This window comes from Apaloderma vittatum, unplaced genomic scaffold, assembly GCF_000703405.1.
Source record: "Apaloderma vittatum isolate BGI_N311 unplaced genomic scaffold, ASM70340v1 scaffold3476, whole genome shotgun sequence".
Classification (NCBI taxonomy): Eukaryota; Metazoa; Chordata; class Aves; order Trogoniformes; family Trogonidae; genus Apaloderma; species Apaloderma vittatum.
In genome coordinates, this window is record NW_009723223.1 from 1 (window position 1) to 19078 (window position 19078).

General features: G+C 39.6%; 2 protein-coding genes across 2 annotated transcripts; both read left to right on the forward strand.

Annotated features, from left to right (window-relative positions):
• Window positions 1-458: 458 nt before the first annotated feature.
• Window positions 459-3933, forward strand: TMEM70 (transmembrane protein 70; the record flags this gene model as incomplete). The annotated part of the gene is made up of 4 exons (XM_009872019.1): window positions 459-614; window positions 1724-2158; window positions 2586-2755; window positions 3928-3933. Coding segments are annotated over 4 exons (767 nt in total), but the record flags the coding sequence as incomplete, so codon positions are not given.
• Window positions 3934-11432: 7499 nt separating this feature from the next.
• On the forward strand, window positions 11433-18348 carry LY96 (lymphocyte antigen 96). The gene is made up of 5 exons (XM_009872018.1): window positions 11433-11526; window positions 14369-14458; window positions 15286-15414; window positions 16004-16056; window positions 18247-18348. Exons 1-5 carry the CDS (start codon window positions 11433-11435, stop codon window positions 18346-18348), a joined length of 468 nt encoding a protein of 155 aa, XP_009870320.1.
• The last annotated feature ends 730 nt before the right edge of the window (window positions 18349-19078 follow it).

Below are 19078 nucleotides of genomic sequence, written 5' to 3' on the forward strand. Positions count from 1 at the left end.
GGTGCGGTGAGGGGGTGCGGCCCCGCTCCGGCGGGGGGGAGGGCGGCGGTCCTCGGGTTCTTCCCTCGCCAAAACGACGAATCTCGGGAGGGAGCTGAGGTCGAAGTGGGAGCTGGGGAGCGCCGGGGCCGTGAAGGGTTTCCCTGCAAAGCCGCCTGCGAAGTGATGACAAGCTTAGTGCACATCAGTGGGACTGCAGATACCGCCAGTTTGGGATCTCTAAGCAGAAGACTGATAAGAGAGTCAAGCATTGTATTACGGGTGGATGTTGCGTTGGGGGACATAGTTTAGTGGGTTGATAGGGCTGGGACAAAGGCTGGACTCGATGATCTTCAAGGTCTCTTTAAGCTGAAACTATTCTGTGATTACTTGGAATTTGTGGTGCACTTTGTGGTATAACCTACATTTAATCCCTGATTTAAGATGCTGGCAATAGGTGTGTATGTGTAAGATGTAAGTTGGCACTGATGTTGTTTGGCTGTGCACTCCTTTCATCTTTCAGGTTACGTCTTTTCAAGGAGTGGCTGTTCGCAGCCTCTGCACATCCCCCCCCCATGAGCACCCAGAACATGGAAGATTAGTTTATAAAGGAAACTTGGCAAAGGCAGTGTTAGGTATGTCACTTGAATAGATTTGCATTGTGGTTTTTTTAGTTAACAATGTTTAATAACTTTAAAATGCAGTGTTTTAAGAGTGAGTGCTTTTCCTTCCAATTCTGATAAAACCCGGATCCTCTGTAGAGCAAAAGAATGTGGTGGTGGTGCTTGTGCTTCTATGCTTTGGGTGTGCAGGGAGTTCTGTAGGTACTGTGTAGCTCTGTAACCCCTCAGCCTCATCCTGTTTCTCTTGCAATCTTTGAAGTGCATTACCCAACCCAGTAGCAACAAAAGACTATCTGTAACTGCTATTTACATTCTGTATGCTTTCAAATTTTAATGAAATGTTTCTGAAGTAGACAGATACTGTGATGAAATGCACTGTCTGTAATAAGACTTTGTTGATCTTTCTTTGGATGGTTAATGTTAAAAAGTATGGCATTGGATGTTTTCTGAGACACGTTTTTGAAACATGTCTTAAAGAAGGAGGAAGTGTATGTTAACCTCCTTAATTCACGCGGCATCTTAGACTACTGGTTCTCATGGCAACTTAAAGACTGTGGGTGATCCACATCACTGGATAGTGTCTATCAAGCAACATGCAAGATGTCTGTGGAGTACTCATTAATATTCAATAACTGAGATTTTTCAGGTTATGTGTGAAGGGGAACCAAGCAAGCTTCTTTGTAATGCACAGTCAGCGTCTCCATTAATTGTTGATGAAGAGAGATATTCCCAGTCACATCTGCAATAATTACCAATATGGGTGTCCGTGACTGGAGTCAAGTTTCTCTTGAAACTAGTTTCCTATTTGTGAAGTAAAAAAGTCATAGGTTTGCATCATAACTAGTATGTGACTTCATAATAGAAATAGAACCAGCTACCAGCTTTGACACAGAAATATAAACAAACCAGAACAGTGGTTAAAATATCAGGGTTGAACTTCCAACGGTTTCTTAGTGAGCTTAAAAAAAAAAAGGAAGTGGATTTTCAGTAACTTCAGCTGTTCAAGTAATGCCATCGATACATGGCAGCAGAACATATATAATTGTAAAGACAGTTTCACTCATAACTATTATCATAACTATTAACCTCTGCCTTCTTTTTTTTTTTTCCTTCCCCTATAGGTGTGAAGTTCTTCTCTTACTCCACCAGCATATTCAACCTGTTCATGATGCCCTACATCATGCTCAAAACGGGCATCGGATTTGAAAGTCTGCTTATGCAAGCCGCCTTTTGTGGGTTGATCGGGTTCTTTACGTTTGTAACGCCAGTTACTTTGCATGTCCTCACAAAAGGCTACGTGATTCGACTCTATTATAAAGATGACATGGACACATATACAGCCATTACGTACAATGCAGTCTTGGGAGAAAAAGCAACTGTTTTCCATCAGAAAGACGTAAAGATTCCAGACATCACCAAGATGTTCACAACGTTTTATGCTAAAACGAAATCAATGCTTGTTAATCCGACACTTTTCCCGAATCCTCAGGATTATAACCATCTCATGGGCTATGACAAATCCTTTTATTTTAACATAGAGGAGGAAAAGGAACCTGGTAAAAGGAAATAGTCTGAAGTTAATGAATGTCACTATCGCTGTTCATGGTGCAGTATATATGTGAAAGATTGTAAAATTCTATTACACTTTCTTAAGTTTCAGATAGCTAGTGTTCCCTAAATGCATCTTGGAATGTATATAAAAAAAAAACCAACATTTTTTTAAATGTGCAGACAGTGTGAGGGTTTCTTCAGGGGTAATGACACAAAACAGTAAAAACAAAACAAAAAACCCCCGCCTTATATCTGTCTTGTGTTTATTTGTTCTTGGCTTAGTTTTTATTGTTAACTATTCGGGAGAACTTTATAGTGCATGATCTCACCATGTCCCATTTAAAAAGGAACCATTCCTATAAGAAAATTCACAAATACTCATTATCTATCAAGTAGATTGTTACGCTTGTAAGCCTTAACGATTAATTGTAGTTGATCCAAAAAGATGGGGCTTTTTCATTAATGCTGCTGATGGTAGGAAGGAAATGGAGACAACTTTAACTTCCCTTTGTGAGAGCATCGGTTACGAGGAGGACAGAGAAAACGACGGGTATTGCTGCTGGTTCCTGCGACAGCCTCCTTCTAGAGGCCTGCAGGCCTCTGTGGGTGATGGGGGGAACGGCTGCGTCGCAATAATCATCTCCAGCTACTCACAGCTACTAAACAGTTTCTTAAGCTAGAGTCCCACTCCGAGCAGCCCTGTCCCCCGAGGTGGAGAGCAAGAAGCCTCGTTGTGTTGGGTGGGAGGAAGCGCCGAGGTGTAAGATTTGCTCTGTGAATATTCTGTTGAAAACAGGTGCTGTATTTGAACCAGCCTGAAGAGAATACGAGCAGCTAGTGGTCAGAATGGATTCTGACAGCGTTTATGTAAGGTGGGGAAGCAAAAGGGAATCTCTTGTAGAGAAGTGTGTAGATCTTGTGCCTTTAAGAGACATACCTCTTGGGTTTTAGCACTGCAAAGAAAGCTGCCTTTAGCTCAAGGAAAAAGAGGATTAGACCTTCTCTTGTGACTAGGCTGGGCAGTTCTGCATTCAGTATGCAGAAGTTGGATTTGAATATTTTAGAAGTTGAATTTAGATGTTTTTAGCCCAGTGGGAGAGTTGTCACGAACTGACAGGTACTTGTTTTCAAGTGATGTAGGGTCTTAAGTATTTTGAGGCTTAAAAATTACTGAATTAAAAGAAAACCACCAAAATGCCAATTAATTCTTTTGTATCAGCGGTGCCCTTTCAAATAGGTAAATTTGATGCTTGCTACTAATTAAGTCATGCTGATACTGCAGATAAAGTGGAAATAATTATAGCTACCTTTGCAGATATTCCCGAAGTTCTAGCTGAAAAAAAATGTATTTAAAAGTCTAAATGTCTTCCAAGACAGTTTCCTGTCATAGGATGACACTACAGATCATATTAAAACATCAGTGTTTTTAAATATTGTTTCTTCTCATTCAAAACTGCTCTCAATATACTTGCTGAGTAATTAAAAAGGAAATCATCCCATCCAGATATTTTTGGAGCAATTCTTTTGTGTGGCACAGATATAATTTTAAAAGCATGATGTAGCCCCATTAAGCCAGTATCACTTCATAGGTAACAATAATGTAAAAAAAAATTTTTATAAATGGTCTTGAAGACATGAGGCCAGTAACAAGCAATTCTGATCTCCTGGTTGTACTACCTGTCCTTATTGAAATGACGTTTTACACCTGATTAAAAGTAATCTTTCCATTCTTTCCATGTCTGATGTGTTCATTCTCTTCTTTTTGTCATTGTAGGTGTAGTTAACTTTGTATTTAAATGCTGAATAAAGGGAGACCAGGAAATAGGGTTTGCAAGAGAAGGTGACAGAAAGGCTCCAAAATTATGTTTATCTACTCCTTGAGCAATATCAAAATTCTCAGCCTTTTCTTCTGACTGCAGGCTCGCTGTTACATTTGAGATTTGGCTGATTCAGATTTAAGCAGCAATAGTAAGAGATTTCCATCCCAGTGGTTAAGTTTCTTAGAAAAGGAAGCTAAACATTATTCTGCTTGTCTTCTGGCAGTCAAATGCAAGCAGGTGGCTTTCGGACATAGAGACGATTAAAAAAAAAAGAATTAAAAAAGTCAAGATTTTTTTCCAGAAGGTAGATAATGATTCTGACCATGATACGTAGTCTTAGAAAAATATTTTATGCTTCCAATGTGCAACTTGAAAATAGTAATCCCATAGTTTTCTTTTAATATTACTTTTATATTAAAGAAAGGGAAGACCAAACTTACTAGAGATGCACAATATTGTACCTGGTTCTACCTCATTTGCTGTGAACTTAGCAAACTCAGTTTGGGAAATGATCCAAATTATAAACCTTATAATACCTGTTATGGTTGTCAAATACGTATGGCCTTGGCCTCACCCCTGTTAGCATTTCTGGTGCCCTTGTGCATTGTCTCAGGATTCTCAGATTTGGCTTTTTAGTTACAGTGTGTTCTTAGAATCATAGAATTGTTTAGGTTGGAGAAGACCTTTAAGATCATCAAATCCAACTGCTAACCTAGCAATGCCAGGCCCACCACTAAACCGTGTCCCTAAGTGCCAAGGGTACACGTCTTTGAAATACCTCCAGGGATGGTGACTCCACCGCTTCCATGAGCATCCTGTTCCAATGCTTGGCAACCCTTTTGGTGAAGAAATTTTCCCAATATCCAATCTAAACCTCTCCTGGCACAACCTGAGGCCATTTCCTTTCATCCTATTACTTGTTACTTGTGAGAAGAGACTGAGCCCCACCTCACTAGAACCTCATTTTGGGTAGTTGTAGAGAGTGATGAAGTTTCCCCTCAGCTTCCTCTTCTCCAGGCTAAACAACCCCAGTTCGTCACAGGACTTGTTGTTGAGTCCTTTCACCAGCTTTGATGCCCTTCTCTGGACATACTCCAGCACCTCAATGTCTTGTAGTGACGAGCCCGAAACTGAACACAATGTTCAGGTTGAGAGTAGTAGAGATTAGGATTCAAACTGCAGTTTGTTCTCTGTGCTAGAAACATAATAAAGGAATGGAAATGTAATCCGAAAGGACTCCTAGATGCATTTCTAGTTTACTTTGGGTTCTGAACTGCCTGATTCAATACAGATACTCTGTAGTGTGTTTTCAAGTGGGTAACTCTGAAATGCTTGGTATCCTTGTAAGCTAGGAAACGTGCATAAACCAAAACAGGTTCTCTTGCTGCAACAAATCCTGAAAGAAAATTGACTAGTGTGAATGTTTCAACAATCAGAGTGCTATCATGTAATTCCCAAAGCCTGGTTATGTTAGTTCCACATCCTTCATGATCCTACTAATTTTGTGAACTACTATTTTCTTTTAGTTTATTTTTCTTTCAGTCTACACACTTGCAAAAACCAGATCTAACTGCAGAAGTGTTACTACCTGCTAACATTTTCAACCCTGAAAGCTGCTGCTGTTTCTTTGGGTGTAGGTAACTTGTGAATGACATGGAAGAAGCAATCAATTTGTAAGACTTGGAGAATATTCTCCATACAGGTGGAGATTCTGAAGGAAATACTGATATAAAAGCCCAGTATTCTAAAACATGTGATTTACAACCTGTCTTATTTACAAGGCTACACCTACTTAGAGGGCTGCCAGCTCCTGCAGCCTTGCCTTTAGCAACCAGTCACTTGTCCTTAGCAGCTGGGTCTTGCATCTTACTCTGCTGCCACTCAATCTGATGTGAAAAGCAGGAACGTATGAGATAACTCTAGCCTCTTTCCTAGTTTCCTAGACACATGCTTTGTATCTACTTCCAGCCTTAACAGCTTCCACAAAAGTCATAGATAACTGCTTGCTTTTTTTTTTTTCTTTTTTTCTTCCATTCCCCTCCCTCGAGGAGTACAGACAGGATACATGCACTTTTTTTCCGTCTTCTACTAAATACTATTTTCTTGCTGGTGTCCTTCTCCCTTTTTCTCAGATTTTTGGCTTTGTCCACAATATTATTCATTAGTCCCTATCTGTTCTTAATTATAAAGTAAAGTACAATGCTTCTTGTCATTCTTTAATGTTAATTTTAAATTATCCCACAGCCCTCAGCCTTTTCTTGCAAATCTAAAAAATTCTGATGAGAAAATTATCCCCTTTTGATACTTCAAAGGGAAATCTTTAAAGCTTCGAGGTATTTCACACTCTTAACCACACTATCTAGAATGAAAAGGTAACTAATTCCACTGGAACTTTTTTTATTACAAACCAAAATCATTGTGTTGGCAAAGATGAAGAAAAATCTGTGTAGATTTTTGCATGGTACTGTGAGGGCCTAATTTAGGTGATGGAAACTTCATGAAATTCTCTTTGTGCTATAAAAATTAAAAGCACATATGTGAATTATTACAATTGCTCTGTGTAACTTAATAGGTGGAAACTTGGTGAGCTGTTGTAATTGCTGTAATCGGGTTGCTCTGGAGTTCTGTCGTCACACCAGGAATTTCTTCATGCCCCTATGTACAACACAGCAAACTGCACACCCCCCCGAGAAATGGGACAAGTGTGCTAGCTAGGAGTTGGATCCACTATAATAAGATTATCCCACAGATATACAGACCTCCCTCAGTGAGCAGCTATTTTAAGCAGGGAGGAACAGAGAACAAGAGCAAATGCCACAAAACATGTCCAGCTGTCTCCATTTCTGGAATACCAGGGTGGACAGTGTTGCTGTGGTATGCTTTCTGTTAGCCTCAGGTAGGACATAACCCTTTCTTCTCTCTTCACCCTCTGCTTTCTCTTCTTTTTGACAACTTTAATGGTTTAATATATACTTTAGAGTGTAACTGTAAGCTTTAATCCTAAACTTGGCTTGGAAAGAATAAACCATAAGCCTACTGGCAACAGGCAGAGAGTTATTTCCAACATAATTATTTCCACAGGATACCACCTGGTGTGTGTTTTCTTCTCTTTAACAGTCTCCAGTGGTTTAATGTGATATATTCAAATCAAATCACTCAGCCAAAGTGCATATGATGTTTAAAAAAGATGTTCCAAATAATTCATACCACTTTTTCTTTCCACAACTGTTTGCTTTCTTACTCAAATGCTACTAGCGCAGCCCTGGATATGTTCTGGTCCTTCGTCAACTGCAGGTAGAGGAGCTGAATCCTCTACCTCTTTCTAGTATTCCTGGGTGTGACTTTTTACTTCCACTACAAACGTTGTCAAAGACATGATGAGAGGATTTGAGAAGGGAGACTTACCCACAAATTGCTACAATTTTCTTCGTGTAGATTGCTGAGTATGTTTTTGTTTTATCAATATATTCCTTACACCGTATATGTAGCACTTTTTCGATTGCAGTGTCTTCAGCAGCAACCCTAAACCCAGGATCAGAAGTGATGAACATGTCTGCTTCCGGCTGCAAAAATATCTACTGCAGAACTGTCACAAACAGTCCTGCAAGGAAAATTAAATTATTATTGCCTCTTTCTTTATTGAATAAATGTGTTTAACATCTTAAAAGAGTTTTCCATTAAATGAGGTTTTCGATACATGCCAAGAGCTAGGACAATTTTTAATTCTGTCAGACTAACATTTTGAAACAGAGTACTTTCCTCTGCTATACTGGTATATTGTTATTTATTTGTCTGTGATGGGGTAACATAATACATATTATAAATCCTTCCCGAGGGAGATTTCAGTGACTTTTATAAGTGCTTATCTGGTTAAAGTACTCATCTGCAGCCAACAATCCAAATACAAAGTGATTACTTTGAAAAGCAATCACACATAAGGTAATCACTTTTTAGGTTTAATGATGAGGAAGATAAAAATATCATAAATTAGTTTAAGGATTTTAACCACAAACTTTTAAGGAGGCTTGGAGCCTATCTTCTGCTCTCAGCAGCTCAAACATACACAAAATGAGAAGTCATAGGTGTGAAGTCCTGAATTCTCTAGACTTGATTTATTATATGTACTGTTAGCTGGATATGAGAGTTGGTCCCTACTAAATGCTGTTGCAAAGGATTTCAAAATAAATGAAGTAAATTGCCACAAAACTGGTGAAGTAATACTACTGTGTACCTGTCCACTTTCTCTCCTTTCCACCTTCCTTCTGGATCAGAGAAAGAAGTTGTAGTAAAGAAAGAATATTTAATAAAAATACTAGTATTTAGTAAAAATAGTTCAGTGACCCTTTATACTGGCTTGAAAAGGGTAGAGCAGACTCCTCACACCTCTAGTGCACTGGGTTGGGGCTTCAGTGAGCATCACAAGACGTCACTTCTAAGAACAGAATTGACACAGGCATCAAAACCCACAAGAATCTAAAACTGAATTTGCTGAAAAGACTTAAAAATGATTGAGGTTATTTTGATTTAAGGACAGTTTGAACAGACACAGTGGTCCATGGTTCTAGGCTTTATAATCATGGTGATAATCAAGTGATATTTTAGTCCTGATGTCAGTAGTGCTTATTGATCCTGTTTTCCTATTAGCTAACCAGATCCTTTTAAAATGGACCCTAATTGCACTGTTTTTTTTCAGCATTGGAATAGTCTTGACCTGTGCAATAAAAGTGCACAGGACTTTAAGGAAGAGGAGAGGATACAGAGGTTCCCCCCTCCCCGTGTCTGTTTATCCAAGCCACCAGGGGGGACTCATTCCTCATCTATATCATTTACTGCAGCAAGTATCTAAAAAAAAGTCCCCACCTATTCTTGAACCAGATCTAGAGAGTCACGGAGTTCAGCAGAAAGCTTGTCGATTTATGTAAAAAGAACTTTTGTATAAAATCTTGTAAATCTGCAGCCCTCTTTCCAGCCTGCCCATGAGTACATTTGCCACCCAACGCACTGTGCAGCGAAACCCAAGTCTGGCAGCAGAGCGATGTGCCTTCAGCTGAGTAATCTCATATATCTATAGGGTACAGCCAGTGCTATCTCATGCCTGCTTTGAACTGACCTGTGACTTTGACGTTACTGGACTGACAGAAGGCTCAGCAGAGAGCCTGGCTTGGCTTCTCGCACGTTAGACTTTCTCCACATCAGTGGCCATGGTTTTGTGGCTGAAAGGAATTTTTTTTGGCTGTACATGCACAAGGTACCTCTTCTGTAGTGTCTACTTCACCAGTGCTTAGTGGCTGTCTCATTACTTCATTTCTTTTTTCGAGCTATTGAGGCCTTCCTGATTTATTTCAATTTCACTATGTAGTTTACTACTTTTAAACAACATTTGGCTATTTTGAAACAGGAATGTATTACTGCTATGATTACAATGGGTTTGTATGTTTTAAAGCATCCTGTGAAACAACCGTAAAAATCTGTATGTGATGTATGTTCTCTGGGGATCTGACAGGAAAGGCATATGATTTTGAATTCCCACTTAAAAGCCAAATGTTAGAAGCTCCTTTCACCCTTGAATTCTGTCAGGCCAGTGGATCTCTTTTTGTGGTGGAAATTTCTGTGGAAATACTGAAAAGAATTGTCTAGCCATACTAAATTTTCAAATGTTTATCTTATTTTGTGAATTATTGCATATATTAACTTATTATTTTGTATTTTCAGGTACTTTTAATTGAATTCTCAGCTTCCTTAACTAATCTGTGAACTCTCTCCTATCTTCTGGGCACAATCAGTCATGTTTTTGAACATATCACTATTCCTAAGTTACCTTTTGTGTTTCTTGTTCAGACTTCTGAAAACCAATTTCTTAATCTTTTATTACTTTACCTGTGTAATATGTAAAATACTCCCTTGGCGTGCGCAGAATTTGCAAGAATAAAAGCTTTTAGGAGATATGATGGGGAGTGAGGAGTCAGAACTATTGGTTAAGTTATATTTGTTGTCACCAATTTTTATTGAGTTTCCTGCTAAGCACCCAACCAAGTACCTATCTATTGTATATACTGCTTCTTTTAAATAAAAAATTCAATTTCTGATGTTAGAGGAGCCTGCAGATATGCATACAAACCAAGAACGTGACTCATGAGAAAATAATTTAAGTCCTTTAAATTATTCTTCCATAAATTCGATAAGTTTCCATATTTTATTATATTCTGAAAAAAACAGTAATTGTGTTTCCTGTCAGTTAGATGGTGATTGCGCTCTCCTGGATGAGGTATGAGGCTTTTTTGGGTCTCTCTCTGTAGTTAGGGCTGAGTTTGTGCAGTAAAAGCTGACCCAGTTTATTCTACAGAATTGATATAGCAAGTATAGATCAAATATGTTATTCTTTGTGTACTACACTAACAGAAATAAGGGGGCACATCTAATATAAAAAGTGTTTTAAGAGTTTTTGTTTCAGCATGTCAAACTTGAACACCAAAATCTGCAACCTAGGCTGTTTTCAGCTTAAAATCCGGCTCCTTACCAATCTTCACGTGTGACAGGTAGATTCTGTGTTCTTATAGAAACATCAGAATTGGACAGCTTTTTTATTAATTGTCTCATGTTCTATGTTCACCTGGACCCGTTCTTGTGCACCCAGCAGTCAGGGCTTGGGCTCCCACCTCTTGGGCAGCTTCTCCAGCAGAGACTGCAGGGAAGATCGCGGGAGCAGGTCATAGAGCGAGGCTGGGAGGTGGCCGTGGGACCTACCAGTTGTAATTTCATGGACTTTTAAAACTGCCTTCAGTAAGAAGTGTAACTGTGATAGATAGAGCTTTGAAGATGGTAGCTGACATGGTGTTGGACATCGGTGGTTCTACTCATGCACGTCAGATGGTAGCGTTCATCTCCCATCGTTACCTCTGTTTGGAAATACATCATCTCATTACATTCTTCTGGAGTGCCAGCATGCTCTTAAAGTGTGGTGAGCTTTGTAAGAAATTAATCTTGAAAACTTGTGTGAGTTACTGGCTACCATATCAATAAAAGACTGGACTTGAATTTCATCCTTTGTGGATTTTTCTTTAGTATTTAGAGGATACTCTGAGTGTTTGAAATCATGCCTTAGCCTCTGACTCTGATGAGTCACCTAAACTTGCTCTTTACGTACTTCTGGTAATCATGATTTTGTTTCTTCTCACTTCCTCATTTCACACAGTTTTCTCTTTCATTTTTCACTTGTGGCTTGAGCTGCGTTGTCTGGGGAAAATGTAACAACAAAGGCAGGAATTCTTTTTCTTCACAGAATTTATTGTGATGATAATTGATAATGCTGCAGTAGGATTAATTAAGATCGCAGAGAATTTGACAAAACAACCAAATATTCCCTGAAGACACGTGACTGAGGATAAGTGTGCTGGACTTTTGTTCCTCTTTCCTCAAAACAAGTTTTTATTTCATTGAATACTCAGCCAAAAATCTAACAATGTTTGGACTTTTTTTCTTCATTTTATTCACCCCTGGAGTCAGTGAATTTCTTTGTATGTCATCAGACCTAGAATTATCATATACTTTTTGTGGTAAGTAAAAAATAGCTTATTTTTTCATACTGGTGCTTTCACGATAATTATTGTTGTGTGAAAAAATGTGTACTTCCTTTGAGATTTGTTTCTTTGATGAATATAGAAAAAAAAAGTTCAGCTAGTATATATTTCTGTTATTAATTACCTTATTTTAAGAATTGTATTACATAAGTGTAAATATTACCACAATGCTGATTGCAGCGGCTAGGAGATGAGTTTACTCCCAAGTAAAGAGGCATGTTTTGACTGAGGAAAAACTAGAAGATAAGGGATTTAAACTTGTTCATATATTCATCAATATTCATATACTCATCAATGACCTGGATGTGGGATTAGAGAGCACTGTCAGCAAGTTTGCTGATGACACAAAACTACGAGGAGTGGCTGACACACCAGAAGGCTGTGCTGCCATTCGGAGAGACCTGGACAGGCTGGAGGGCTGTGCGGGGAGAAATCTTATGAAATTCAGCAAGGGCAAGTGTAGAGTTTTGCACTTGGGAAAGAATAACCCCATATACCAGTATAGGTTGGGGACTGAACTGCTGGAGAGCAGTGTAGGAGAAAGGGACCTGGGAGTGCTGGTGGACAGCAGGATGACCATGAGCCAGCAATGTGCTCTCATAGCCAAGAAGGCCAATGACACCCTGGGGTGTATTAGAAGGGGAGTGGCTAGTAGGTCCAGAGAGGTCCTCCTGCCCCTCTACTCTGCCCTGGTGAGGCCACATCTGGAATATTGTGTCCAGTGCTGGGCCCCTCAGCTCAAAAGAGACAGAGAACTGCTTGAGAGAGTCCAGCGCAGAGCCACAGAGATGATGGAGGGAGTGGAACATCTCCCTGATGAGAAAAGGCTGAAGGAGCTGGGTCTCTTTAGCTTGGAGAAGAGGAGGCTGAGGGGTGACCTCATTAATGTTTATAAATATGTCAAGAGGAGTGTCAGGAGGACAGAGCCAGGCTCTCTTCAGCGATGTCCCATGACAGGAAAAGGGGCAATGGGTACAAGCTGGAACACAGGAGGTTCCACAAAAATATTAAGAAAAAACCTTTTCACTGTAAAGGTGACAGAGCACTGGCACAGGCTGCCCAGGGGAGTTGTGGAGTCTCCTTCTCTGGAGACATTCAAAATCCACCTGGACGTGTTCCTGTGTGACCTACTGTAGGTGATCCTGCTCTGGCAGGGGGGCTGGGCTAGGTGATCTCTATAGGTCCCTTCCAACCCCTCACATTCTGTGATTCTGTGATTCTGTTTTGCAAGTGCCATATAGTATAAATTATACAGATTGATTTAACCAGTATGTTTCAATGGAAAGTTTTCAAGTGAAAAAATGGATGAATGTGGTATTCTGCCAGGCTGAAGGATCAGTCAGTCTTTGAGTCAGCATAATGTGGCCCTTCTTGCCATGCTGAGGGACATGGTTTAGTGGTGTTGATAGGGCGAGGACAAAGGTTGGACTCGATGATCTTGAAGGTCTCTTCCAACAAAAACTGTTCCATGATTGTCTGATTGTCTGATTCTATGAACCTATGAACCTATGATTCTATGTCTGTGTCACAGACCCTTGGATCTATATAGTTCACTGCGTATTTTGGTCAATTCTGCAACAACTTGGCACCTCCCTGATGTCTGTATGGAAGAGGCTCAGTGTGCCCATGCAGACTCATCAGTCAGAAGGTGGGCTCTGGAGGAGATATTTCGGAAGGAGAAGCCCATGACCTTTGAAAAGCTGTGTGCTTTACTAGTGTATAACACCTGTAAAATAGCTATATAAACAGGAGGGGCTGTTTATTTTGGGTACCTTGCTATACAGTAATCCTCATGTTAAAAGTTCAACAAGGGTAGAAGTGGGAGTACTTAAGCTCACAGACCAAACCTTGGAGATCACAATAAGTGTTGTGTGCCCTTTCTCCCGTCGTAATTTCCCGTGGTGAGATGAGAAGCTGACTGCTGGTTACTGACAGATAGCTTACTGTTTGCATGCTTTAATCCACGAAACACAGCACCCTTTGCTGTCAGTCACCCTGCTACCTCATTTGCTAGCTGGGTTAGCACCCATCCCCACCTTGCCTCCATGTTGGTGGCAGGCAGGGTGCTTCTTCAGCTCCAGCACACGAGGGAGCGCACAAGCAAACTGAATTTGACAGACTTCTTTCCCAAAATTAAAATACAAATAAAAATACTATCTGGAAATTTTTCCAAAGGCTGTCCCTGAATGATTTTTTTTTTTAAAAAACCACCTAAAATGTCAGCTAATGGGCTTTAAATTTGATTAGATACAGGTTGTAGGATTCTTTATCGCACTGTATCTGACAAAATGCTAGGTGGGTCACTCACAGAATAAATCTACTCAAAGGCTCATTTACATTATCCTGGAGAAGGTGCTGGTGCATTAAAAACATTTTTAGCTGTTGTCAGCAAGTTTATGTAGATTCCATGGTTAGCATAAGTAGGGATATTTTCAGCAGAGGACTATGCTGGCTTAACGCTCATAAAACGTTTGTGTAACTTCAGAAGAGAAATAAAGGCATTTTTGCCTCTGAGTTTTGTGTGAAAAAATATCAGCAACCAAAGAATTGACTGTTCTTGCTACTTAAAGAAATATTGTGTTGTTTTTCCCTCTAAGCATATAAAAATTTAAAAATACAATTTAAAATACAGATTGAAATTGCATGTTTAAGATTTAATGCTGATATTTATATTTAATGATTTTACGGTATATACCTTATATTAAATAAATTTTTAAATGTGTATATATTTATTGTAAGTATGTATATATGTTTATTTTTATTATTTTCATGGAGAAGCCTATTCACACCACCAATATAAAATACTTTTTCCCTGCAGATTCTACAGCTCACACTTTCATGTTTAATCTGACACCTTGCAACATCATGAACAGATATGTCTGGAAGGCTGCTCTTAACTGGATTCCAAGTGAGTTTCTCTTGACGAGACAATTATTTGTATTTTACAAATGCAAAAAATCTAAGCAAAAAGCTGATATATCATCCCAAATGCCAAATGATTTAGGGGATAAGTTTCTATCATTAAAAATCAAATAGATAAGGTTCAGTGACAGACAGAAATGATGATTTGTGGAAATAAGTGTGAGTTTTACTTGCTGGAATTTGCTGTTCTTCTGGCCTGAAGAAGATCCAAGTGTTATTAAGGAAAGAGAATAGCATTAGGCTCTACAAGTATGGCAGGACTTCTACTAAAAATATGCATGTTCCAGAAGCTATAAATGGTACTGAATTGTGTACACAAACCCAACTTTAATCTTTAAATCTGCCTTTAACTGGCAAGATGAATTACTTACGAAATGGCTGTATCAAAAACTTCACCTTCTAAGTAAAATCTCTGGAGCTGGACTAAGTTTCCTTCCCTAGGAATATATCTTTATGATGGCCACAAACATTCGGCATTGTTTGCAACACCTGCTAAAAACTATAGATTCCTAATCTAAGTATTTGGGTTAGCTGTGGAGCTCAGTGAACTCTGTTATCTTTTGCTGAGGAAATTAAAACAGATTTTGAAATTGTCGCTTCAATATTTTTTTAGACTTTTTTTTTTAATTAAGACCAGCTTTCTGTTTTCTGGAAGTAACAGTTTTCAAAATACATATTATTGTTAGTTTTGGGCGGAGTCTTAAAAAAATATTGTATTTCAGAGAAAATTAGTTTTTATCTAAATAGCCTGCTTGCATATGTGTTTTTCCACCCCACCAGCTACCATTTTCTTCCTTCCAATGTCTTAACTAGGAAGTGACATCACCTTTTTGAAGCTTGTCTTTGATGTCTTGTACGACGGTGCCAAAGCACTCCACTGGAAAGAAGTCCTATGCAGTGGAGCTGACGATGAATATTCAGTGTGTGGGGCAGTGAAAGGAGGTCAGTGTGGAAAATACATGGTGCTTTTCCCTTGCCTGGTGGGTTCCCCCACAACAGGGCCATATCCTGCCAGCCCTTTTTACATCACCAAGCAGAGTTCTTAAAGACCTATTGATCATCCCATGCAGACAGGTTTTTCTCTCTGCAATCTAGATCAATTCACCCTGCTTGGCAAACAGCAGACCTCAGAGCAGGCAGTTGTCCACTGCCAGAACCCCACTAAACCAGAGAATTTCTGAATTCTGTTCTTTCACATTGTTGTACTGCAGTTTCCATCTCTCTAAATTGGGATTACCAATACTCTCCTTCTCATGACACTTTTATTGTTTGATTGGACTATACAGAAAACTTGGGTGGGGCAAGTTTAATTCCTATTAGGATGAGGTTAACTTCTATTTTCTCATGTGGTTTAGACAAATAGGCGGAGTTCTGGGAGAAGAAACAGGTGAGGGCTTTATCAGTGGAAGAGTAAATTACATTGGCAGTGGTGCTGAGAGATATGCCATATTGCTTTGAAGTTATTTAGGAAGTGTGATTGATGGCTTTCTGATTACGTAACCACTTAGAGTAACCTATCTCTGTTTTACAGAAACAATTGCAACAGAATTTGACATTAAAGGTTCAAGGATAAAGTTTCCAAAGGTACTTTTCAGCAATTTATTTAAAGAAATAGTAACAGTAAAATCACATACTTATATGTATATATTTTCTGAAAAGAGATGTTTACCCAAACTGTGGAAAAAAGCACAAAAATGTCAGAAAACTTTCTTGTGCTTGAAGTGATGACTCCAGAATGGTGGCATCTCTGAAATGCTAAATGTCTTTGGATTATTATTCCTCCTTTGTTTTATAAAAGAAAAGATCAAAGACATCAGTTAATATCACCTTAATAATTCCATTTTGTTTGATAAATTATTGTTTTCTTTTACCTGTTTGAGTAAAGCATTCCATGTTCTTTCTTCCCATTGCATTATTTTCTATACATTCTCTTCATTAGTTGATCTGTTCCCTTCCTGAAACACTCTTCAGAGATTTGAAGAGGGATGAAAATATCCAAAAGTAAAAGCAATGCTCTAGCTTTAAACCAGGAGAAGCACCAGTCCTCAGGTTAGCCCACTTGCATGCAACACCTGCCTCATCAGCTGCCTGAGTCTTCCCAAGACCCTCACCATCCCTATTAAGACCCACAAATGTCATTATGGAGTTCCTACTGGTACAAAATCTCCAGCGTGCCCTTGACTCAAAGCTTACGAGTCTCTGACAGTGCTGCACTCCATCCAGCCCAGCATCTCTTCTAGCCTCAGAGCTGGCAGCAGAGAGGAATGTCCTCTGCTACAGGCAGTCCTCCTATAGATGAGATGCTAAGGGCAGACCTGATGCTGCCAGACCAGGAACTAAGCCTAATCTTAGCCTTTGCTGTAAACTGAAAACTCTTGCAAGCTTCCCAGTCTTTAGGTTAGTCCTAAGAGCCCTTCAGCTCCCAAGCGCTCATTCCCAGTTTGCCATACCAGAAGAGGAATGTCACAGGTGTCAAAGAAGGTGGGGTAAGACCTGGGTTCAGTAGGGGCCACCAAGCTGTCCCGGTGCGTACAAAAGCCTGTTTGTGTGAGCGTGTGAAGATGGGCAGCTAGAGAACGGCTAAACCTGGGGCGATACTGCTTTATGTATCAGATTGCTGGATGTGGGTGAGCAAAGCAATGGGTCTGGAAGGAATGCTGAGGTGACACGAGGACCGATTTTGCTTACAGCAGTGTGCCATGCGTGAAAGCGTGACTGAGTTAGAGCTGGGTTTACAGCTAACGTGCAGGCAAGCAGTATCCTGCTAGTCAGGGAGCAGATGCTCCATGCAGGGAAGTGACCTGGGCACCGACAGTGTGATTTAAGTAGGCAGCTTGAGACCTCACACTAGGAGACGTGTTGGCTGTACTTTGATCAGCAACTGAAGAGTGACTGCAGCACTCTTCTCACATGGGCCCTTCCTCCCACGCTCCTCTCTCTAGTGTACTTCATCCTAATCTCGACATCATGTCAAAACTCAGGACAAACTTTTTGCCACCAATAGTAATGTGAGGTTACTTTAGTTTTCATCAAGCAGACGTTTGATGTATTCACATCATGTGTTTACTCTAAGTTGATTACTTTGGTAAACACCACTGAGGCTAAATAGCAGTTAAGTATCTAATATGTGATTATACCTGAAAACAGAAAGGTGGACTATCTGGTACAACAAACTGTTACACGCCTGGGCAGAAGCTGTCAGGCATGTAGCCTGGAGGATTTCTCTAGGAGTGCCTGTAAATCACAGAGGCTGTTATTGCAGCTACGTGTGCCTGCATATGGGTGGGTGTTGGGACAAGAAGGTGGCAAAAAGTCAGTAGAAAATGGAAGTGTTGATAGGACTGAATCCTTGCTGAACATAAACTATAAGGGCTAATAAGGCCTTACAGCAGGGACAAAAATGTCCAGTGCTGCAGAACACAGCCTAGCATATCAACTCAGTTAATTCCTGTTTGTGGAGTCAAAAATGTTACTTAAGAGAATGGCTCTGTAAACGGGAGCAGGAGCCCTTAAGAACACAGGACTTTTATTTGAGAGGACCCTGACAAGTGCAGGCAGGACTACAGCCTACTGCTTTTCCTCATTACCCCAGTCATGAAAATAAAGTTGAGCGCTACTTTTTTTTTAATGTACACTTGTATATGAATATATATATGAGAATCTTTCAGTCCTAACAGAAGTCACCAGAACAATTCCAAGTGGCTACTTAAAAAAAAAGTGGGCAGCATTATGCACTAATTTATTTTTTTCTCTTTTCTTTCTTGCTTCTTTTAGGGCAATTATAACGTTCTTTTACATGGATTCACTGACGATTCTGAGAATAATAGGGTCATATGCTTGAATTTCACCATGATAGTGAAACAAGATGCTTTCTAAATGCGACAAACATTTCAAATAATTCCAGAACACAGAGGTCGCTTCTGCAAGCAACTGGAATTAGAAGTGCAAAATAATAAGCACACTAATTTTCCTGAGGTAGAATGCATCATATACTGTCTAGAAAGCTACATGATGGATAGTCTTATCCATTTTTAACATTGCTGTAATCAGATGCTCAGCCAATGTGAACAAAACCTCTGGGAATCAGGCATCCTAATTAATCCACAGAATAACCCTGGATGTCAGGCTGAGGACTGCTGTGCTGTGCCTTGAGTTACAAAAAAGCATAGTCCTTCAGACTGCACCAAACAAGAAGTTTTTAAGTTCTGAAGTGCAAGAATCTGAGGTTTGCCAGTACTCAATTTAAAACAGCAATTTAATCTGGGAACTCTGTTATGAGTTGGTTTTTGTTCTTTCATTTAACAATAAAATTTGTTTGTACAATCAATTTGAGAAATGTGGGGGTTTTTATTTATTTATTATTCTATTACTTTATGATTATCTTTAGTCTCTTCCAAATGTTCTGCTCTGTTTGCACCAGCCTAAACCAGAGGAGCTACAATCTGTTATGTGGTACTATCTGATATGAATAACAACCAAAGTGGAGCATGTTTCCAGTTACACTGACATGGTACGGCTGAATTTAGCCATCCAGAGCTGTAACTGCAACCCGTAACATGTTTTTAGCTCTTGCTCAGAGATCAAGGGGCAGAAGCTGCACAATCTG